This window comes from Eptatretus burgeri, chromosome 15, assembly GCF_056783735.1.
Source record: "Eptatretus burgeri isolate ZD-2024b chromosome 15, Ebu_testis_v1, whole genome shotgun sequence".
Lineage (NCBI taxonomy): Eukaryota > Metazoa > Chordata > Myxini > Myxiniformes > Myxinidae > Eptatretus > Eptatretus burgeri.
Genome location: NC_140975.1, coordinates 29,256,395 through 29,281,765, shown reverse-complemented (window position 1 = coordinate 29,281,765; position 25,371 = coordinate 29,256,395). Strand labels below are relative to the sequence as shown.

The 25,371-nt window shown below is 44.2% G+C and overlaps 1 protein-coding gene across 5 annotated transcripts in view; it reads right to left on the bottom strand.

Annotated features, from left to right (window-relative positions):
* LOC147011819 (netrin-1-like) overlaps nt 1–25,371 on the bottom strand; it is a 194,021-nt gene that overhangs the window by 59,474 nt on the left and 109,176 nt on the right. For all 5 annotated transcript variants that reach the window (XM_085857095.1, XM_085857096.1, XM_085857098.1 and 2 more), the window contains exon 3: nt 21,427–21,615. In XM_085857095.1, the coding sequence (XP_085713221.1) occupies nt 21,427–21,615 (189 nt within the window). The remainder of the gene's footprint in view (nt 1–21,426; nt 21,616–25,371) is intronic.

Below are 25,371 nucleotides of genomic sequence, written 5' to 3'. Positions count from 1 at the left end.
ACACACCAGACTGCATTTGCTTTGTAGTATAAATTTCTGGCTATTTTCTCATTATCTATACAGCCTCTAATTTTCACATCACCAGTGTTACAGGATCAGCCTTAATGTGCAAGCCATTTACTACTCCAAACAAATTTGTCTTATTTTGTTAATACAAGCCCATACACATCATAATCATAATCATAATATACATAATGGGCGTAAGCCTGGAACTTCTAACATACTTTTCTCCAAACATATTCTGTTAATACTTCCGAAATCTTCACATTATGTGTTCCATATATGTATGCAGGTGATAGCGTATTCAAAAAATCGAATATAGATGGAATTTTCAAAGAGGGAACCGATGACGTCACAATCAGCAGTGTTCAGTGGCAAACTGACGGCCGGGTCGCAGATGACGTGCTTTACTTAAAGGGGCTGTCACACCTTGACGTTTTAGCCAGCGTATGGCAAGGTCTCAAAATGTATGTAAAACGCTGGCGTACACTGAACTATTGATGTTTTTTTAACTTTTGGGCATATAATAAAGTGTTGAACGTATGCATAATGTATTAGTAACGTACACATAACGTATTAATCACATATAGATAACTTATACCAACGAATGCTGAGCGTGTTGTCGGTGTTCACAACCTATGCCCAACGATAGTCTAACTTATGCATAGCGTGCAGCAGCGTATCGCCGACGATCACGTGGCGTAGGCTATTCATAGGCTGCGGCTCGACGATTCAAATCATAACCGAACTAGACACTGAAGTATGAAGCCGCTGTCACACCTTGACGTTTTAGCCAGCGTATGCCGACGTATGAAAAATTTGCCGAGCCAAGCTGGCACACGTCAAATACGTTATGGGTAAGTTTTGTATACGTTAAGAGCACGCTGGCATACGTCGTAATATGCTGGCATACGTCGTAGTTTTCTGGCATACGTCGTCATACGCCGAGTACGTCGAGAAATTTTCAATATGCTGAAAATTTCTCGACGTACTCGACGTATGACACACATTCCGCATACGCTGGCATAAGTTGTAGGCATGCTACGCGATCGTTGACACACGTTACTTGTAAGTTACTCATAAGTCGAAACACGTCGACGTAATGTTTTGCATACCCGAAACTTAATTTTTAACCTATGAGTAACGTGCTTTGAACCTCTGAGTGATGTATCTCCAACGCACATTGACGTATGTAGAAGTATTTGATTGACGTCTTCTGGACGACCACAGAACTTACTGAACGTGTTTCTAACTTACAGCTACCGTATAATGGCGTATTGGCAGCGTTTAGGGGAATTGGTATATAAAAATGGGGTTCACAGGAGGAACCCATCAGTGTTTCAGACTCCATGGTTTTTTTTTTGTTTGTTTTTTTTATTTTGGGGGGGGGGGCTACAAAAGGTTGAGAACCACTAAGCTAGACATTACCTCAACGTGTTTCGACTTATGAGTAACTTACAAGTAGCGTGTAGTCGATGTGTGTCAACGATCGTGTAACGTGCCTACAACACGTTTTTCATAGGTTAGAAATAAGTTTCGGATACGCTAACCATTACCTCGACATGTTTCGACTTATGAGTAACTTACAAGTAACGTGTAGTCGACGTGTGTCAACGATCGCGTAACGTGCCTACAACTTATGGCCAGCATTATGCGGAACGTGTGAGTCATACGCTGGCATACGTCGGAAAATTTCAAGCATGGAAAATTTGTCTAACACCTTGGCGTACAAAGACGTATGCCAGCGTACTATGAAAAAAGCCAGCGTACTATGACGTATGCCAGCGTGCTCTTAACGTATACAAACTTACCCATAACGTATTCAACGTGTGCCAGCGTTTTAGCCAAATTTTTCATACGTCAGGCATACGCTGGTTAAATCGTCAAGGTGTGACAGGGCCTTAACCAAGTCCATGAGTTCAGGACGTTTGTTCAACTCAGCATTTACGACTTTTATCCTGCCATGTTAATCTGTTGATGGAGGTAATATAGAAACAATGAATCTGTCAAATCATTCGTGTTACTAATCCGGTACGATGTGTCAAGGCCAACAATCCAAAGCGACCGGTCTCAAACGTTACCATGTATAGTTACCATGGGCACCCAGACACACCACCAATATGAACTGAGCTGTTGAATGCGGCGCAAAACATCCAACAAAACTACCGTAACCGAGTATTGTGATCCGTCCCATCCCCCATACCCGTCCACGACAGGTATCTGCTCATCGTTTTAATACTCCTTATTTTTCATCTTTCAGTCTGCATTTGTTCTTTGTTAATAATAATAACAATAACAATAATAATAATAATAATAATCTATATTATAAAGCAGGAGTGTCAGTCTGTCCATCGCAAAACTACTCCCTCAGTTTTGGGGAGAGGCCCATGCCCACCAAACCTTCTGTGGAACCTTTTGGGGTCCCAGCCGGTGTTCTAAGGTGAGTGGGAGGTTTCATCAGTTCCACAATACAATTATGATTTTGAGTTTCGAGCCAAACAAAGCTGCTCCCGATCTGGATGTAACGTCAGAATGTAGTTTCTCTCGTTTACCTCACGAGTGTTTGTGTTGTGTCCTGTTTGTATAATTACGATGAAAATGCCAATTCCACGTTGGCCACATGAGGGCGTTTCACAATGATATATGATATTGGGTGAAGAAGAAGAGGAGTAGAGAGATTTGGCGGAGATGGAATAAAGCGTGCTGTTGTACTCCTGTGGTCCCGGACCTGATTCTTCTCAAAACGTAACAATTTTGGCGACGAGGATGGGATTCTCTGTTCCCTAACCCGCACCGTTTCTGCTCTGCGTGGGAAAACCTGCTATTCTTTTATCTACTTGGCAGAAAATATTTGAGAACTACTTGCTTGTGATCGACACCGCTGGTGAGGCCTGGTCTGCGAGCCGAAAGTGTGCCGTCTTGTAACACTGTTTGGGGACGGAGGCACAATATATATATATATATATATATATATATATATATATATATATATATATATATATATATATATATATATATATATATTTTTACAACTTACTGGACACAGGTAGTACTTATGAATCTGCTGTTGCTGCTTTAGAAAAGCACTTCATACTGCAAATCAATGTACTTGCTAAACGCCATGAATTCCGTCAGAGGACTCAGAGGCTTGATGAGACTATCAATGAATACGTTGTGGCCTGACGTGAACTATCTGCCTCTTGTGAGTTTCGAGGAATGGAGGAGGAGATGCTCCATGATCAACTGGTGGAATGTGCTTCAAATACCAGAATTCGTGAAAGACTGCTGTTGGAGCCACAGCTTACGCTGACAAAAGTGGTTAATGTGGCACGCCAAAGTGAATCTGCACTGCTGAATGCAACCTTGCTGTCCGATCCAGCTTCGGTGCGAGCGATCGACGCCGCTCATCGGAAGGAATTACATCCTGCTACTTCACCTTAAACCCATGCTGTGGATTCTTCATCCACAAATCTCACCATTCCTGCTACAGATGTGGGTCTGTAAACCACCTTGCTAATGTGCCTTCTTGCCCTGCCTCAAAGACGAAATGTAAATGGATATGGGAAGGTGGGACACTTCCCAAAACTCTGCAGCTCTGCTCAGAAAGAGGCATGTGCGGTTGTAGTTCCTGAACTGACCATGCTTTATCTGAATGATGCTGTCCCTACAAAGGACAAAAATTTCTGCAATATACAAATTGAGGCACCTACTGGGCATACTGGACACAGGTAGTACTTGGTCAGAGTCCAAGTCTAAAGCGACCGGTCTCAAACGCTACCATGGGCACCCAGACACACTACCAATATGAACTGAGCTGTTGAATGCGGCGCAAAACATCCAAAGAAACTACCGTAACTGAGTATTGTGATCCGTCCTGTCCCCCATACCCGTCGTAGACGGGTATCTGCTCATCGTTTTAATACTCCTTATTTTTCATCTTTCAGTCTGCATTTGTTCTTTGTTAATAATAATTAACTGTTAATAATAATTACCACCAAGGGTGGTAGGCTCATGACAGAGGAGTCCGAAGTGAAGGCCCGCTGGGCCGGTTACTTTGAACGGTTGTACCAGGCTGATCCACCAGCTGTCGAGTTGGACGTCAAGGGTGTTACAATCCCTGTTGCTGACCCTCCAATCAACTGTCGAGCTCAACATGGATACTGGCTTCCCAGTCTCGATTCTGCCACTACAGCTGTACCAGAGACATTTTGCCGATTGCAGTTTGCCAAGAATCATGTCAAACTAGTCACTAACTCAAGAGATGACTTACCTGTACTGGGATGTCTACATGTCACAGTTTTTCATGATGGTGTTACGACTCCAGCCATATTTTACGTCGTTAATTCTGGTTCACCATTGCTAGGAATGGACTTAATCAAAGCGTTGTGATGTCACATTGTCGGTGATTCTGTGCTAACCTCACAACAAAGCGTTTCTGAATTAGAAAGGCGTACTGAGTCTTATGATGTGACATATCACCCTAGAAAACGAAATTGCACCGCAGACCGTCTGTCTAGACTGCCTCTGCCTACCAGTTGTGACGCAGAGGATGAACCTGAGCTGATTGCTGCTATTTTGGCTGCCCTGACTGCTATGTCTGTACCCGAGTTCTCTGCTGCCTGTGAAACTTGCCCGGAATTGTGTCTGCTGCGCACCCAGATCGGGAAAAGCTGGGGAAACTCAAGGGAAGCAGTTGCACCCGAGTTTGCTTCATACTTCGCTGTCTGTCATGAAACTGGCCGTGGACAGTGCACGTGTGTTGCGAGGGACCCGTTTGTTGTACAGCTGTCGTTGTGTACCAAAGTGGTCAACCTGGCACATGAAAGTCACCAGGGCATCGTGCACACGAAACGGCGCCTCTGTGACTTATACCGGTGGCCCCAAATGGACAATCTTGTGCAATCTATTTTATCGTCTTGCGTATCTTGCCAACTGAGCGGAAAAAAAAACAACGCGAAAACGTTCCCAGCTCCACTGCAGCCGGTCGAGCTGCCCGGGGAACCATGGCAGAAGGTGGCAAATAGACATTGTTGGACCTTTCAAACTTGGCACATGGGATTGCCGTGATGCCATCACCCTGATCGACTATTACAATAACTGACCTGGGGTGACATTTACTTCAAGTATCGCCACAGAGGTCGTTACTGCTTTCCTGTGCTCGGCTGGATTGTTAACGACAATGGACCACAGTTCGCTTCTACTGCCTTCTCTCAGTTTTTGGAAGAGAAAGAAATACGGCAAAGTCGCTCCAGCATTTACTACCCCCAAACTAATGGTGCTGTGGAAAGGTTTAACAGAGTGCTGAAGGAGTGTGTGCAGAATGTGGACCAAGAACGTAAGCCTTGGAAACCTGCAAGTGACTGAATTCCTTCAAAATTACCGGGCAACACCACATGCCACGACTGGTGTATCGCCATTCGAGTTTCTCCACAAAAGGATGATGCGCACCAAGCTGAACATATTTGTGGTCGTCAGTGATTCCGAACCGCTCCTGAACATGAGAGACACTGTCATGAAAAGAATGACAAAAAGCAAGGAGTACACCGACCGAAGAAGGGGAGTGAAGATTCCGACATTTCAACCGAAGGATTATGTGCGAGCAAAGAAACCTGTACATGTGAGGGAAGGGACCACAAAATACACTGATCGGATGCCGATTCTGGAGAAAACTGGACCAGGCACATATGTACTCGGTGATGGGAAGAAATGGAACGCATCGCACCTGGCCCTCTATCCAGAGACTGCAATAACGCCGGTCACAGGTGGAAATGAGGTCACAGATGGAAATTATGAGAAGAAGGATTCGTCACTCCTTAGGTGTCATTTCCCTGGCCTCTGTTTTATGCTCTGACTGAGGCGAGTGATCTCAGGGTGAAGGATGCATGCTACGCCACGCTCGAGTCTGTGGTTGGTCAGTGCCCCAGACGAGATACACTTCTCGTCTTGGGGGATTTCAATGCATCGACTGGAACTGATAGCGATGGTTATGAGGTGTGTGTTGGTCCCCATGGGTCAGGAACTATGAACCAGAATAGCACTAAGTTACTCGACTTTGCAAGAAGTCATGGACTTAGGGTGGCTGGTTCATGGTTTCAGCGCCCACAAGCTCATCGCTGGATTTGGTATTCCAACGCTGGCGGTGTGGCAAAGGAGATTGACCTTGTGCTCGTTGATGATCGCTGGAGGATGATCCAGAACTGCAGGGTCTACCGGAGTGCTCAGTTCCTCAATACTGACCACGGGTTTGTTGTAGCAATTCTGAAGTTGCACCTTAAATCCAGGAGAATGGTACCATCCCAGCCGAGGCTGGATGTTAGCAAGCTCAAGGATGAGAGAGTAGCTGAGGAGTTTGCGAACAGGCTGAGTGCACACTTGGGGAGTCTGGGTGCTTTAGGAGGTCCTGAAGAGTTGTGGAGTGCCTTCAAGACCACCGTCCTTGATGTTGCCGGTGGATGTCTTGTAACTCACCGTGGGGCAAAGAATAATTTTGTCTCTCAAGGGACACTGGATACCATTGACCAGAGTCGCAGGGCCAGGCTGAATGGGAGAGCTGAGCTGTTCAGGGAGCTGAGGCGTAAAACTGTACGTGCACTGAGGGTGGACAAGGAGGCCTATGTGTGAGGAATCTGTGAGGGGAAAGAGCATCACCTGTGGTCAAATGATTCTTGTCCCGCTTACAGGGGAATTCGCGCATTGCGTTCATCTAAGCCCATCCCTCGGAGCACTGCAGTTCGAGCAGAGAGTGGTAGGCTCTTGACAGAGGAGTCTGAAGTGAAGGCCCACTGGGCCGGTTACTTTGAGCAGTTGTACCAGGCTGATCCACCAGCTGTCGAGTTGGACGTCAAGGGTGTTACAATCCCTGTTGCTGACCCTCCAATCAACTGTGATCCACCTTCGCTTGTGGAAACACGGGCTGCGGTGAACCGGTTGAAACGGGGTAAAGCTCCAGGGATCTGTGGCGTCCATGCTGAACTTCTCAAGGCTGGTGGAAATGCTGCACTCGTGTCGTTGTATGCAGTTTTGTGCTATGCCTGGAACACAGGCATCATCCCAACTGACTGGAAGAGGGGCCTTGTTGTCCCTCTCTGGAAAGGGAAGGGTGATCGCCAAGACTGCAACAACTACCGAGGGGTGACGCTGCTCTCAGTGCCGGGCAAGGTCTTTGCTCGGATAATTCTCGATAGGGTTCGCCACCATCTGCTTGAGCACCAGCGTCCAGAGCAGTCAGACTTTACACCAAAGAGGTCAACGATTGACCGTATCCTTGCTCTTCGGGTCCTCACCGGATGCAGACGAGAGTTTCGGCAGGGGCTGCTTGTAGCCTATGTTGATCTCTGTAAAGTGTTCGATTCAGTGAATCGGGAAACCCTATGGAGGATTCTTGGTCTTCGTGGGGTGCCACCAAAACTGATCGATCTGATGTCTGAACTCCACTCTGGTACTGAGAGTGCTGCGAGATGTGTTGATACCATCTCTGACTTATTTCCAGTTGTTACTGGAGTTCGTCAGGGGTGTGTACTGGCCCCCACACTTCTCAGTACTTGTATGGACTGGATTCTCGGGAGGATGTTGGAGAGATAAAGCTGCGGTGCATCGTTTGTGAATGTTAAGATCTCTAACCTTGATTTCACAGATGATGCAGTCATCTTTGCGGAGACTTTAGATATCCTTTTGGGGGCCCTCGAGGTGCTGAATGAGGAGTCGGAGCCGCTGGGATTACGGGTTTCCTGGGTCACAACTAAGATCCAGGCTTTCAAGGACATCTTGGATGCTGCTGTCCTGTCTGTGCCTGTTTGTCGTGAGGATGTTGAGGTCGTGGAGAGATTCACTTACCTTGGCAGTGATATTCATGTCTCTGCTGGCTGTGAGTCAGAGGTCAACACACGTCTGGGTCGGGCCTGGGGAGTCATGGATTCACTGGATAATGGGGTGTGGCATGCTGGGACCTGTGTGAGAGGACGAAAGTCCGAGTCTTCAGGTCCTTGGTGCTTCCAGTCTTGCTCTATGGATGTGAGACTTGGACTCTGACCAAGGATCTGAGACGGAGACTTAATTGCTTTGGTACCAGGTCTCTTCGGAGAATCCTTGGCTATCGTTGGTCGGATTTTGTGTCAACGAGCGGTTGCTGAGAGAGACTCAAATGAGATTTGTTACCTGCATGGTCTGTGAGCATCAGCTGCTACTGTATGGACATGTGGCTCGTTTTTCTGAGGCTGATCCTGCTCACCAGATTCTCTCAGCGAGCGAGTCTCGTGAGTGGACGAAGCCAATGGGCCGACCACGTGCCTCGTGGTTGCAGCAGGTTGATCGGCATCTCAAGGAGATGGGGATGGGCCAGGCATCTGCCTGGGGGATGGCCCGACGGAGACCCCTGGAGTACCGGCGGAAAGTGGACACAGCGACACGCTGCTCTGGTGCATGCTCCCATACCTGACCTGACCTGGTGGAGCGCATACCTCCACTACGTAATGCCTGATCCACGAGAACACATCGGGCCCAATGCATTTTTGAAATATCATGCTATACAGTACTATATAGTTTTGAGCCCTATCTCTCAATGATGAAGAATCACTTTAAAAAAATTTAATAATTCTCATATCCAGATCCAGATCTGAAAAAAGATCCAGAACGAAAGTGGATGCAGCGACGTACTGCTCCGTCGCATGATCCCATAGTTGACCTGATAGGAAGAGCCATGCAATCTACCAAAATCTAATCAGTTCGTCCTTGTCACACACCCAACCTGTCCATAAAATTTCATCCAGATCTGTCCACAACTTTTTGAGATGTCCTGTACACAAACAGACAGAAAGGGGGTAAAAATATAACCTCCTTCACCTCCAGTGGCAGAGGTAATGAAAGGAACGAAATGGTTGCAAGTCCAGCACGGAGCATGAGGGTTAGAAGACCACCTGCTTGGCTCAAAGATTTTGAGAGATGCTCGGATTGGTGTGAGAACGACTAAGCAAATGGTAAATGCTCATGTACTACTAAATGTGAAAAACCATAATTTCGTTCCTTACATTTAATATTATCATAAGTGATTGTGGTCAATGTTCTCCAACTTAACGATAATTAAACGGGACTGATTGGAGTGTGAAGGTATCAAGAAATGACGTAATTACTATTATGCATTCTGTTCTACATACTTCTTTCCTTACCATTTCAAAATTCAATTCTGCAGTCTCGAAATGTTTTCAAGAAAAAGGGACATGTTGCGTCGTGTTCGTATAATTACGATGAACATGCCAATTCCACTTTGGACACATGAGGGCGTTTCACAATGATGTATGGTATTGGTGAAGAAGAAGAGGAGTAGAGAAATATGGCGGAGATGGGACAAAGCGTGTTGTCGTCCTCCTGTCGTCCGGACCGATTCTTCTCAAAACGTAACGGTTTGTAAAATTGCATTTTGTTATATTAATGGGATATTATTAATTTGTGATCGGAATGATGCTGTTTCGAATGAAAATAGAGAAACTGAGTTTGAGGGAGAATCAGGAAATAATGCGGGGTTCCACCCACGCAATTGTGTTGTTCTGTCCTCCACGTCTGTGTGGGCACGGGGTTACCGAGCAGGGGCCATTCCAGGCATGGATGGTTTTTGGCCCAGTCGGACACGTTGTGTGATGAGTGATATTAAAGTCGATTTCAACCTCATCAAGATTGGTGTTTTGGATGTGGTGCTCCGCGGAGGATTCCCAGTTACCTTTGTGGCGCCGTGACATTTGTAGTTTCGTCATTTTTGCGCAAGTCCTTCATGAACCGGCTGTCCAGCCACTGCCATGCAAAGCATGGGTACCTCGATAATAATAATAATAATAATAATAATAATCTACCTATACAAAACACAATGTGTATTTGTCTGTCCCCCTTAAGGACGATTTAAGTCGGGTCTTAAAGGCCAATCGTTGAACATGACTGTGTTCACTGCGGTCAATTTTTTCAGGATAAAAAAAAATAAACTTGAAAAACATTTTTCATCAAAGAGTCATTACTTCTCTTCTATTAGAATTGTCGATGGTGACTTGCAAACCAAGCCTCAAGGGCGATGAACAGAAGCATTTTAAAAATAATAAATACAAGGCACAGGGAGATGAAACTGCACATGATGTGCAACATGCATAGAGTAAATCGAGTGTTCACTTACGTCCGTACATAGGATGTCAAATCAATAAAGAAGTTTTATCACACCTGACGCTAGGCCGAGGCTTCAGACTTTGGCACTCTCACGAGGCCGTATCATCGAAACAAAACGTCCCAGATGATAAAGAAAATATGGTCACATTTGTACATTGTGTGTTTTATTATAACGCTTCTTGCTGCGAAACATATCTTCCAGTCTCCTTGAATATTTTGAATAAAATAATACCAACTTGTCATTTTTGATGGGCTTTTATATGATTACTAGTAATAATAACAATAATAATACTGCATAAGAGTGTTCATACCATTCCATGCAATCTATCATAAGAGAAGGCATCACTATTTATTTTCATTGCCTGTAAAATCCGAGAAAGGTTTCACATTTAAAAATTTTAAAAGAACGAGAGGCAGTTCCCAAAACTCAGATATTTCATTCTGGGTTTGAAACCAACTATATACAGTGACAATAGAAAGTGTACGCCCCCTTTCAAATTTTTCACCTTTTGTTGCCTTGTAGCCTGGAATTAAATTACATAAGATCAGACTTTTTCCACCTTTATTTACACATCGTAATCCACAACTTCCAAGTGAAAAACAAATTCCACAAATTTCAGAAAATTAATTAAAAATACAAAAACTAGAATCTCTTGATTGGCTAAGTGCCCCCCCCCCCCCCCTTGAGTTAATACTTGGTGGAAGCACCTTTGACAGCAATTACAGCTGAGATTCTGTTGGGTTAGGTCTCTACTAACTTTGCACACCTTGATTGAGCAATATTTACCCATTCATCTGTACAAAACTGTTCAAGATCAGTCAACTTGTGCGGGGAGCGTTGATGGACAGCAATCTTCAAGTCATGCCACAGATTTTGGATTGGATTTCAGTCGGAGCTCTGACTGGGCCTCTCAAGGACATCTATCTTTTTGTTCCTTAGCCACTCCAGTGTAGCTTTGGCTGAGTGCTTCAGGTCATTATCATGCTGAGAGGTGAACCTCCGTCCCAATTTCAGCTTTCTTGCAGAGGGCAGGAGGTTTTCCTCGAAGATTTTTCTGTATTTTGCTCCATCCATTTTCACTTCTATCCTGACAAGTGCCCCAGACCTTGCTGATGAGAAACATCTCCATAACATGATACTGCCACCACCATGCTTCACATTAGGGATGGTGTTCTTTGGGTGATGTGCTGTGTTGGGTTTGCGCCAAATGTAACATTTTGCATTCAGGCCAAAAAGTTCCATCTTGGTTTCCTCAGACCCAAATACCATTTGCCACATGGCTTCAGAATCTCCGGAGTGTTTTTTTGCAGACCTCAAATGGGACTCAAGGTGGGCTTTTTTGAGTAATGGCTTCCTTCGTGCCTCAATACTGTACGGGCCAGACTTGTGGTGTGCTTGGGATCTTGTTGTCACATGTACACGATGACCAGTCTTTGCCATCAAGGCATGTAGCTCTTTCAAAGTTGCCATTGGCCTCTTTGTGGTCTCTCTGATCAGTCTCCTCCTTGCTCGGTCCTCCAGTTTGGAGGGACGACCTGATCTTGGCACGGTCTTGGTAATATCATACACCTTGCACTTCTTTATGATTGTCTTGACTGTGCTCCAAGGGTTAACACAGGTGGAGGCCAATTAACTTGGTGTTTGATTTTGATGGTGATCGACTATGCCCGAGTTAATTTACAATTGCTATTATAAGTGGGGTGGACACTTATACAACCAATATATTCTTGTTTTGTATTTTTAATTAATTTTCTGAAATGTGTACAATTTGTTTTTCATGTGTAAATATGTGTAACATGTGTAACATGTGTTACGATGTGTAAATAAAGGTGGAAAAAGTTTGATCTAATGTAATTTAATTCCAGGCTACAAGGCAACAAAAGGTGAAAAATTTGAAAGGGGGTCTAGACTTTCTACAAGCACTGTACAACCTTTGAATTAATGGGTGATCACACACACACACACACACACACACACACACACACACACACACACACACACACACACACACACACACACACACACACACACACACACACACACACACACACTTAATAAACGTCATTCCAAAAAGAAAACAGGTTATCCTCATTAGGTTATCCAATAGCACATTATGGTTTACACAACTCTTCTCAGTTTTACAGGTGCTACCTGAATATACAACAAGTTCCATGTACAGTAGGATGTAAAATAGTCATGTTTATTAAAAATTATTAGCCCATAAGAATAAGAGCCGGCCGACTCAACAAGAACGTTAACATAACCGTAATGGTAGAGAAGAATTTCCAAGGATATCACAATTGTATATACGTGTAGGATTAGGAGAGTGTTCCTGCCCCCTTCAAACCCCATAGTTAGGCATTGGGGCTGCTTTGTTCATGTGGGATAGGAATACTGACCACAGGCTGGTCACTTGGCAGTGATATTCATGTCTCTGGTGGCTGTGAGCCAGAGGTCAACAGACATCTGGGTCAGGCCTGGGGAGTCATGGATTAACTGGATAATGGGGTGTGGCGCTGCCGGTACCTGTGCAGGAGGACGAAAGTCCGAGTCTTCAGGTCCTTGGTGCTTCCAGTCTTGCTCTATGGATGTGAGATTTGTTTTCTGACCAGGGATCTGAGACGGAGACTTAATTCCTTTGGTCTCTTCTGAGAATCCTTGGCTACCGCTCGTCGGACTTTATGTCCAACGAGCGGTTGCTGAGAGAGACTCAAATGAGATTTGTTACCTGCCTAGTCTGTGAGTGTCAGCTGCGGCTGAATGGACATGTGGCTTGTTTTCCTGACGCTGATCCTGCTCACCAGATTCTCTCAGCGAGGGAGCCTCTTGAGTAGAGGGGGCCAATGGGCCGACCCCGTGCCTCGTGGTTGCAGCAGGTTGATCGGCATCTCAAGAAGATGGGGATGGGCCAAGCATCTAGCTGGGGGATGGTCAGATGGAGGCCCCTGGAGTACCGGCGAAAGTGGATGCAGCGACGCACTGCTCCAGCGCATGATCCCATAGTTGACCTGATAGGAAGAGCCTTGAATATAAACCTTTTTTCTTTTTACAAATAACCATCAACTGCAGTCAAACCAGAAATCGGCATCACCTCGTGATGAACGACTGCTCATACACGATAAGATGCCTTGCTGTAGTATTTGGGGTCCATCCTCCATCACTCCCTATTTCGTTGAGGCCACTCTCCATCACCATTTCACTTGAACAGTGTCTGCCAGATGAGTGTGTTTTGGAGTGATACCTGAATGTTTTGGAGTATTCTAAGCGGCAAGGCCCGTTTTGTCACAATATGAAGCACGATTGGTAGCAAACTTTGACCCAGAAACCAAACGAGAATCCATGCAGTGGAATCATTTTGATCAATCTCTGCCATCAAATAATTTCAAGGTGTGGAAATCAAATGGGAAGGTGAGAGTAATTTGGGGGAATAAAAGTGCTACTTTTTGGAACACTTGCGAAATTCCGCCAGAAAGATCTGTTACTGGTGGATTTTCTTTAGCATCACTGCACAATCGCCGGAAACTCCTATATGAACAAAATGAGGCAAATCATTAGAGATGGCAAGCTCTGGAAAGTTATCCTCCTTCAGGACCTTGCACCAACTGATCACTGATCACATCCTGAGATGTACACAGCGATTCAGGACAAGTACCAATAATTAAAAGGAATTGAGCACACCTTGCACTGGCTAAAGAGACATAGACTGAGTAGCCACAAGAGAGTTCATAGAACAGGTTACCCCAGGGAATCTTGAGAAAAAAGGGGACATGGGCAAGGTCGACAAGCAGAAAACTTGATTGCTCGAGATGATGTAAAATGCTTCAATATTTTGTTCAATTACTCCATCCGAAACGAAAGGTTTTGAAAGTGCTAAATGGTGATTTGTGTTCTACTGTGTTCAAGTGTATTATTCATTTGAAATAAAATAATGATTTTAAGGCCCAGTCACACCTTGACGTTTTAGCCAGCGATGGCAACGTATTAAAATGTATGTAAAACGCTGGCTTACGTTGAACTTTTAATGTCTTTTTTTAAAGATTCGGACGTATTCATAGCGACTTGGTCTTATGTATAACGCATTGGTAACGGACACAGAACGTTTCGTTGTGTTATAGATAACTTATACCAACGAATGCTGAACCTGTTGTCGGCCTACACAACCGATGCCCAACGATAGTCTAACTTCAGCATCGCGCGTTGCACGCATCGCCGACGATGTCGTGACGTAGCCTATTAAAAGGCTGACGCACAATGATTCGAATCATAACTGCCGTATAAATGGAAGTGACAACATCGCGGTCACACCTTGGCGATCTTGCCAGCGTATGCCGACCTAAGAAAAATGTGTCAAAAACGTTGGGGCACGTCAAATACGGTATGAGTAAGTTTGGTATACGTGAGTAGAACGTTAAAGTATGCTATCATATGTCGTAGTAAGTAGAGTACGTCAAGAAATTTTAAACATGTTCAAAATTTTACGACGTACTCGGCGTATGACACACGTTCCGCATGCGATGGGGATAAGTTTTACACACGATATGTGGACGCTTACACACGTCCACAAAGGCTACTTATAAGCTACTCATAAGTCGAAACACGTCGCGGTAATGTCTTTTTTACGCGAAACTTATTTCTAACTTATGTTTGACGTGCTTTGAACCAATTCTTTACGTAGTCCCAACACACATCGACGTATGTAGACGTATTCCAATGACGTCTTCCGGTCGACAAAAAAAATAAATGAACGTGTTTCTAGCTTACAACTGCCATATCAAGACGTGTTCCCAGCGGTTTTGGGAATTGGTATATAAAAATGCTGCTCATAAAAGGGGAACCCAACAGTGTTTTCGAGTCCTTTTTGAGTCGATGTCCATGTCAGCAGTAACAGTATCAGTATCAGTATCAGTATTAGTATTAGTATTAGTAGTAGTTTGTTCATGTTGGCAGTAGTAGGTGAGTGTGAGGGGGAGGGTGTGGGTTATGATGGATCGTCCTTGCGTTTAACGATTTAAATGATAAACTCAACGATTTAAATGGCTGCATCTCCACTATTGAAAGTAGACACTTGCGCTCAACAATTGGATTTTTTTTACACTCAACGACTTTTAAACGGTACCACTCAGCTATATTCATTGTTTACAATGAACGATTTAAATTGCTGTCACTCGCCTTTGTTTTTTTGACGCTGGGGTTTGGAAATTTGAAGCGTTTCTTCTGAACGTGTTAAAACGCTCAAACTCGACTATTTTAAATAGACGCTGCCGATGGACAATTGGAATCATAGCCAAGCTAGACATCGAAGTGTGAACATCCTCGTCATGCCGAAGAAAAGTTTGAAGAATGCTGCAAATAAGTGTCCTGGCCGTGGCCGTGGACGCTGACGCAAGGACGATCCATTATACCGACATCTTTCAGCCTATGAGTAACTTAAAAGTAACGTCTGTCGATGTGTGGCAACGATCGCGTAACGTGCCAACAACACGTTAATCATAGGTTAGAAATAAGTTTCGGGTACGCTAAACATTACCTCGGCGTGTCTCAACTTATGATTAACTTACAAGTAGCATGTGTTGACGTCTGTCAACGATCGCAGACCGTGCATACAACTTGTGGCCAGCATAGCGGAACGTGTGAGTCATACGCCGGCATACGTCGTGAAATTTCAAGCATGAAAAAATTTGAGGACAACCAAAAAGTACAACGTTTAAAGCCAGCGTACAATGACGTATGGCAGTGTTTTTCAGCGTGCTCTCAATGTTATAAAAACTTACCCATAACGTATTCAACGTGTGCCAGCGTTTTAGAAAAAAAATTCAAAAATCGGCATACGTTGGCTAAAACGTCAAGGTGTGACCGGGCCTTTAAAGGTTGTTTGTGTCCTTTAGGATGTCATTAAAACAGTACGTTTCCTCTTTGGAATGATTTTCAATTTCGTTTGACTGCCAGACAGACAGAGTAAAAAAGTTTTCTCACTCCTCCCTGCGCATGCGCGATCGGAACGACTTCAGAGCCAAAGTATTTCTAAATTGCGGGTTCGTTTTCAAATTCATGTTCAAAATATAATATTCAATTGAAATGAAGTAGTTCTTCCATCATAAACTGACTTTTGTAGACAGACAGAGAGACGAAGTGAACCAATTGTTTAACCCCCGCTTTTCGCGTCACGTGTGCAGGGTAATTTACACAGTCATGTCTAAATCAAGTGTACTATGACAAAACATACAGAATGAAAACTCTGATGGGATGTGGACAATGTCCCATAAACATAGAAATAAATAATGGATGAAATCAACAGCATATTGATTGAGATATGCCAACGGTCATGGGAAGCAAGGAGAAGCTGACGTTTTTGGCGCTAACCCTTCGTCGGAGCAAAATAAAGGGGGAAACAGAGAAGAGTTAATGCCCGAAATGTCAGCTTCCCCTTGCTTCCAAAGACGGTTAAGCACACCTCTATCAACATCCTGTTGCTTTCGTCCATTGTTCTTCCTGTCTGACAATGCATAAGACACTGGACCTTCACCATCAAAACTAGTTCTTCATTCTACATGGAAATAAATAAATTGGAAAATGATGGATGGATACCCAGAACCTCATCCTTCAGTTTTTGAACTCCTGACTAATTGTTTTGCTTGTGTTAACAGGTAGCTATTAGCCATATTTAATTATCGGGTCAACAAAATATAATTTGTATGCTTCCCAAAAATCATGATGGAGGAATTAGAGATCATTAAAAAAAAAAAACACCAAATCTGTGAATTAAAGAGAACTCATATAAGAACCTACCTGAGCTCATGTAGCTATTAAATGTAAACTCCATTATTTCTGCCTTCTTTCAAGTCTTCCGTTTTACATTCCAACCAGTGACAAATAAATCATTTGCTTTGTTAAAACAAAAAACAGTTCAAAATTCCAAGCCTTGTGCCATATATTAGATCTAATTGTGATTACATGTAATGTGTTGAAACACGAGATACCCCGACCCTCGTGGAACCAAACTCAGAATGCCTATTGCTCCTGCCGTGGTCTGTTGGTTCACAGTGATGGATGACGTAGAGTGTGCTGAAAACCCAGGTACCCTCCCCTGTGCAGAGAACGCTTGTTTAAACAATGATCATGCCTTGCTGACTGATTCTTACAACTTAAGGAAAAAGTCTGCTGTAATGGTCATCCTCATATGATAACTCTTTTTTTCACCTCTCACCTCTCTCAGTGGCCTACGAGTCTGTTACTGCTTTGAACAAGCTTGAGAGTCTCCAGGAGACCATCAAATCCAAATGATAATTTGGTGATTCTTCACCGACATCATTAAAAAATTAATCTGATTTATGCTGTTGCGTTTGTTGGGAGGGTAGATATTCCCATAGAGCAGAGAGGAATGTATAGAGTAGCAATATCTATGTACGAGTAGTTAGCCCATCTTGATGCAATAAGTGCGGACATGCAGCTTAAGGATGTCTTGTTTGTATGTGCATCATCCAGGGGGTGGTGTGTGGTAATAAATAGTTCGCTCAGGATGATGGTTAAGGAAATTGTGTGTACAACCTCTATGGCGCCGGGAGACTCTGCACGAGAGCGAGGGGAGGAGCGTTTGACTCCTCCCAGGAAATGGAGTTCTGGATCGCCTCGGAGGGGCGGAGCATGACCCCGCGACAAAAGAAGGAGGAGCCAGATCGGGTAGTTGGTCTGAGGAGAACGCGGCAGGGAGTTGGGAGCGCGAGCCTGAGGGGGGAACCATCAATGTGTGAGGAGTTTTCAGGAAAAAGAGGAGAGCTTTCTCCGATTGGGTCATCCTGCCTGCTTGTCTTCATCCTGTACCTGTTCATCTTGCTTACCTGCCTCTGCCCATTTCGTTGTTCCTGCCTTGCCCGTTTTGTCGATCTGGCCATGAGTCTTCATCTCCTCATCATCCTGTTCATTGCCTGCTCGTCCCCACTACCACCAGCGCTGAGTCCCCCTGTTTTGGTCCCTTTTCCCCCGTCAGTGTGAGGTACCTGGTTCTTTAGATTTCTTTTACCTCATTGTACATAATTATTTCTTATCAATTTTGTGTCCCCTTTTCTTCCCTATTCTATGAATGATTGCCATCATCTCCTCCGTCGCAATTACATCATCCTTCGTTCTTTTTATTGTGGTTCGGGAAATAAACCCATTGGTTTTTAAAGAAGTAAGGTTTTCATGTCTCTCTTCACGATCCGTGCACGTGTTTAATTTAATTTGTCCGCCATTAATTTGAAACGTCCCCTCAGGAGTTAAGCCGCTCGGGACATTGTGGGATGAGCTTTACATTAGTTGAGCCGTCTGCTACATTGGTGTCAGGAATGTGGGATTTGGAACCCGAGGACTTCTCAATTTGTAGTTAATTGGTGTCGGGAGAGTGCAAGGGATCGTGTTGCAAATTTAAAAATAAAATTGTTTTGAGTTTCTTTGGCACGCGTGGGAAGAAAGCCACTGCACAAAATGTGGATGTGCAAGATTATGTAGGAGGAGGAAGCAGCGATGATGAAGGAAGCAAGCTGGGTTTGGGGATTGGTGAGGAGACGAGGGTAGTGACTTCCACCATTCCCGAGCCATTGAGCCAGGAAGCGGGTGTGTTGTCCAACCAGGACTTGTTTAATTTATTAATGGAACAAATGAATAAATTGAATGGAAAAATGGATGAGAATAAAACAGAAATGACGGGAGATATGAATAAAAGTAGTGAAGGAATGAGTAATTAAATGATTGAGATGAAAAACGATTTGGGGGTGTGGTTTGAAAATAAAATGGATGAGACGAAAATGCAAATGAAGGGAGAAATTAATAAACATAGTGAAAGAATGGGGGGAACAAATTGATAAAATGGGTGAACGAATAAATAAAAAACATGAACGATTGATTAAAAAAAAATGGAAGCACGAATTAATGGAATGGCATGTTTGTCTAACTTTGGTGGGACAAAGGAAAATTCCACGGGGACATGTTTGATAGATGATAATGGCCAGGAAGAGCATAATGCTGGTGTGAATATAGCTTTACTCCAGTGGAAAGAGAGTATAGAAGAGGGGTAAGGCTCCATGGTGTGCGAGGCAACCTCCGTGGTTTGCGGTGTGGCACTCATGGGTGCGCGGTTGGACCCGGTGAAAATTCCTCTTAAATGCAGGAGACCGACGGCGTGCAACACAGCGCCGGTGAGCCAGGTGGCCGAGCCCGTGATGTGTGGGGCAATCGGCGAGCCTGCTCATGGTGGAAGCGAGACCGAACCACTGGTGTACAGGTCCGAACTCACACTGGAGAGCGAGGCTATGTCCGGCGTAGCATGTGAGCTGACGTCGGTGGAGGTCGTGTCGGTTCCCAGAGTGTTTGGGGTGGATCCTGTCGGGGTCAACTCGGTGCCCGGGGTTGTCACTCCGTGGCGCGCGGGGTGTGTTTTGGCTGCCACACGGACACACAGGCACGCACGGACACGGAAATCGAGACCAAATCCAGAAGCCCCCATTTTGGACTAAGTCTAACGGGGGCTAATAATCTAAACCTACTAACTTGGTATTGCCAAAGGAAGTACTGTAAAATCCTGACATTTGCATGGGATATGTTCTTGAAAACTGCTGCAAAAAAATTTTCACCATTGTTTTCATTGTAGAAAAAGGGAGTTAGGTCACGGGATGGCAGTGAGCTATGCTTAAGCCGATACAACTCTCTCACCATGAGCTATGTTAAAAATAAGCTGTTGATGGATATAAAATTAAGGAAGTGTTTCATTCTGGTATGGTCATGTGAGAAGCAAGTTTTATACAAAATACAGTACAGGGAGTTCCCAGGTTACAAAGGGATGCCGTTCCGAATAATCGTTCATAAAGTAAGTAAATCTATCGCTGTTGACTCAGTGTTATAAATGGTGGTATTATCGCACGAGTGGGAGCTACCCAACCGGTGATTTAACAAGGTCGTGACCATGGTTGGGGGTCCATAGTTTATGCCTGCAAAACTCACGATACGAGTAGCTGAAGCAAAAAAGCAACAAAAGTAGGAACAGTACACGTTTACAAACCTGCGAATCACTGGGTTTGTTGGATTGTGATTCCTTGAAAGTCGGGGTTTTATGGGATATCATATTGGATCTTCAGAGGAACACTGGGTTGGTAAGGTGGCCTCGAGGCAGGCACACTCTCCTCTGAGCCATCTCGCCTGGGTTTACATGTCGGCCCAGCGACAAACTGTTCTCCTGATGTCTCCCAGGCAGGGAAAAGCATGAAGATGCGTGCCATCCCTCAGATGGATGTTAATCTTTCCTCCAGAGTTCCCCTCTAGGTCATTCCCTCCAGGTCTTTCTTCCCTCCAGGTCTTCAAGACAGCATAACGAGGGCACCTATGTTGTCATTGAAAAAAAATCACACTCATCCCACATGAGGAGTACTTGCTGTGTGCGCCAAGTTTCAATTTTTTCCTTGGTGCGGTTTCAGAGATAGAGGTCCAAAGTATTTTCCCATTTTCCAATATGGCTGCCACACCACATGACCCATGACGTCATAATTGCCATTACAACATTCCACATGAGTATTCGCACCAATGTTGAAAATTTCGTCTCAATCCGACAAGCGGTTGCAGAGAAAAACACGAAAGTTCTGTGCGGACAAACAGACAAACAGACCCAAATGCCATACCCTCTCCTCTGGTGAGGGTAAATATCATACATGTGTCCCATACCACATTGAAAATCCCAAAATCGATGGATCCCAAAAGGAAAAACGAAGTGAAACAAGGAGAATTGCTTTCCCATACATGTCCCCGACCGGTGTAACATTTTCTAAATCCAAAAGGGAATAACTCTGTGAAAAATTGACGAAACGCCCTGAAACTCGACATTGTTCTGTAACTTATCATAATAAAGCCATGTCCAAAGTTTTAGTTAAATATGTTAAAGAAAAATAAAGTCGGAAAAAACCACTGGTGGGACGGACGGGTGGACAGACGGAGAGCAAACCTACAGTCCCGTCAGGCAAAACCGTTAGGGGACTAATAAAATTCACAAACCTCCCGAATAGAACCCAGAATTCCACGGCACAGGAATTAAGAATAACACTCGGAGACCTGAAATGCCGTTATGTACGGATCCCAAATAATCTCAAAAATCCCAGAAACATGAGATTATTAGAATCTGTGAATTTCTGAAAAAAAAACCCCAAAAATCGATAATGTTTGGGTCACAAATAAAATCCCAAAACCAATAATTCAGAATATAGAAGGAATTTCTTACAAGCCCCACACATGTTCACATAACACATGATGCACCAATTGCCACCTACGTTTGCAGGCCTTGCGGTTGCTGATGGGCTTCTTGCTGTCGCGGTAGTAACCCTCCTTGCAGTAGTGACAATGGCGGCCTGCCGTGTTGTGACGGCAGTTCAGGCAGACACCTCCGCTGGTGCGCCCGGAAAGCTTGTACAGCTCCATGTTGAAGCGACATCGACTTGCGTGGAGGTTACATTTGCAGGCTGGGTCGGGGTAGAGTCGAAGGGAAGATGTGGGGTCGGGGGGTGGTGGGGTGCAGAAAATCTTGGATGATTGACTATTACAACAATACAAACATTTATACAGAACTAGCAGGTGTACCCAAGGTAAATGTAAAATGTGACTTCAACAATAATATGCAAAGAATAATTAAATATCACATGAATTAAATATTGTTCTTCAAAAAAAAAAAATCCTCAATTTCCCCCCATCCCCAACCCCAAGTCCTCAACCCTCCTTCCCCAAAAGGCCACAACCTCCCTCTCCCAATGCCAAAGGACCTGTTAATCCTAGCATGAAGAAGCCCATATTTGAAAGGGCTATAAAGATGTATGATGACGACGGATGGTTTAATCAAAGGCACCTTTGCTCATATACCAACAAAACAACTTATATGTCAACGAAGTGTTTCGAGTTCGTTGGTTTGTGCTCCCACATGAACCAACGGCTTATTAAGTTGGGAATGCGGGTTCAAATCCCACATGTAGTAAACGCATTTGTGCATTAAATACCGACATGAAAGTACATCGTCCTTGTAATTCACACCAAAGTAAACTGATGTCCATCAATGCGTTTGTCCCGAATATGGCTACCGTACAAGCTCGTCTCCATTAGCCTGAGATCAACTGATCTAAACAAACCGAGGGAATCCAACACCATGCCAGATTTTATGCCAGACATAACCCATTCTGTAGAATAATCTTTGAATTAATCGTTGAGGATGATTTAGAGTGGCCTGGCAGGATAGCTTAGACGTATGCATACCGGCCTCGAAGCTGTCTAGCCTTGGTTCGAATCACAGGCCTGGGTGATTCATCATTGTGTGTGCCGTCCCTCAGATGGACGTTAAACTGGGCGTCCCGTGTGCCGGTATTAGTTGGTGGACGTCAAAGACCCCACGGCATCTTTCTTAAATAATCGGCGAGTTATCGCCGGCACTCTAAACAAATTACAAATTCCTGCTCTGGCTGACTGCTGGGAATGCAAAGGCAAACCCCCCCCCCCCCCCAAGCATAACTCGTGCTAAGAAACTGCTTCGGAGGCTCCGATGATCTGCATCATGAGTTGGAGCATGGGGTGGGACATACACCGACATGGCAGTGGTGGGCAAGATGTATATGTGAGTACAGTATATACAGTACATCCTCTGTCCTTTTGTGCCGTATACTGGACATGCTCCCATTTGAAATCGCTCACTATACCGTTAACCAGAGTGCCAGATGGGGTGGATGTCTAGGATACTGAACATGTAACCAGGAGCGAGTAAGTTATACTGTGAGGGAGTGGAAGGGGTGCATTTTGCCCCACATTTCCCAACAGAGCCATTTTGCCCCAAAACTGTTTCATCAACAAACTGTACTGGGGAAATTTGCCTTTTGTTCGTGGTCTTATTGAAATCTTCAAAGCAGAGAGCAACCTTTGAGGTTTCTATCTGCAGTGTGACTGCAGGGAATACGGCTTGGAACAGATCTGGGTGTCAATACATGTATCCTTTGCCCAAAAAGACCTGCTCACAAATGGATGCCTTCGGAAAACAAATCTTCTTCTTCGTCATATCACTTTTATGGGGTGAGGCCTAATGGTATCAAGCTGCTGTTGCCCCACTTTCTGTAGAATACTGTACTACTCACCTTCCCTGTATCCCCAGCCAAGTCTCCATACTCTCCCACCTCCCCCACCCCTTTTTTTCCTTGTTCATCCTTAAACATCTCAGCAAATGCCAGTGTATGGAAAAATAAAAAAGACAGACTTCAGCATATGGCAGAACCACAGACCACCACCCAAAAGGGGTAGCCTGCAATGGTATTGTTGAAATAACAATTGAGTAGACCACTCGACCACCATCATGTTGGTCAGCAAATAAATAATGATTACAATTATTTGACATTTTGCTTTGCTTAAACTCCTTTAAAGGAAAGTTTGACGAAGTTGGTTCGCATCAGTTTTGCCACAAACCCTTTTCAATGGAATTTGAGTAACATTTAAATGAAGCCAAGAAGTGATGCTGAGCTTCATGAGAGCATCTCATCAACAAGACAGATCGGTTGGTCGATGGAAGACCAATTCAAGTCAAGCCAACAGCCGGCTTTAGCCTCCTCCATGTGGCTATTGGAACAAGTGGTTAGATTGGATTTCCTCCTGAAACTTGTTTTGTCGGATGGAAAGACATTGCTTCATCGTGACAACTCCGGGGATGGTGCCACGACTGGAAATATGACCGATGAGCTATGTTTGGGAATTCTGTACAGCAAGCTGCATGTGTACTTGATAAGTGGTGGCTTAGGTCCATTTTCAACGAATGAGATTCCAGCTGAATATCCCTGACCTGCTATATCAGTCCTGTAGTGCCAAGGTCATCGAGGCATATAGAATGACACGAAATATGAATTGGACTAATGTCATGAAGTCGTTGCCAGGAGAGTTGGAGTAAGTCACCTTTTCATTCCTCAGAGACCTCTGCATGCACGATCTCCAAAGTGGAAAGGAAATACTTTCCAGTATTATGGATGAGAAGGGCTTAAACAACACTCCAGAAGCTGTACTTTATCGAGGACAGAGCTTTTTGCTTGATCGAATCACCCGAACCACATCTCATCGCCTGCCCTTTATTCGTCTGCAGTGTCTCAACTACCAAAAGCAGTGCAGAATCTGCAGCTACCCAGGTCCAACAGCCCCATGATCTTTACCCTCAATACAGCCACCGGTCTCCCCTGGTGTGGTCATGCAAGTGCCCCACTTCCTCCACATTTTGGTTTCAATCGCACAGTATACAAACCTGAGCAGATATGTAGTTGTTGCTCCTCCATTCGTTGGACATCTATTATAATGGAGCAAACGTACACGGTTATGCATATACTGTATGTATATTTGTGACCAAAGAGTTTGCTCCTTCTTCTTCAACATGACTTTAACAAATTCCACCATATTGTTGATATATACCGTAAGAAACACATTTCTGGCTTACCTGGATTCATCAACGCTAATTACTTGGCGAAAAAAAATTTTCGGTCAGTATGTTAGTTTGTAGCGTTTGTCTGTACGATTGTCACACGAAATTTGGTGGACAGGTTGGGAGTGCCACTCGGAAGAATTTATTCAATTTTTGGTGAAAATCTGAATCATCTTCGGAACCAGATATGAGAATTAAGTTTTTAAGTGATTCTTCACCATTGAGAGATAGGGCTAAAAACGATATTGCATGATATCTCATAAAGTTGTGGACGGATTCGGATTAAACTTGGTGGACAGGTTGGGTGCGTGATGACGACGACGAATTGATTCGATTTTTGTAAATATCCGAATTCGGATCTGGATCTGAGATTTAAAAAAAGTGATTCTTCACCATTGAGCGATGGGGCTAAAAACTATGTTTCAAATGAGATCTCAAAAAGTTGTGGACGAGTTATGACAAAAGTAAGTTGATGAATTGATGAGGTGACAAGAACAAGTCAATTCGGTTTTGCTTAAGGTCTGGATTCAGATCTGACCTGTCAGTAGCATACAAAAATGTAAACTATTCAGCCTGGGGGGGTATGTGCTCTCCTGAGTGCCGTTCCGTTTCGCTAAGTGTCAATCTATAAGTGATTTTTCATTTGTCTGTCTGTTTGTCACAGGATATTTGGCCACAGTTTTCAAGCAATCGTTCTGAATTTTTTTGCAGATGGAGGTGACCAGCCAAGGACAGCAACACTTAATTTTGGTGACGATCCAAATCTGGATCCAGATTCTAAAATATTTAA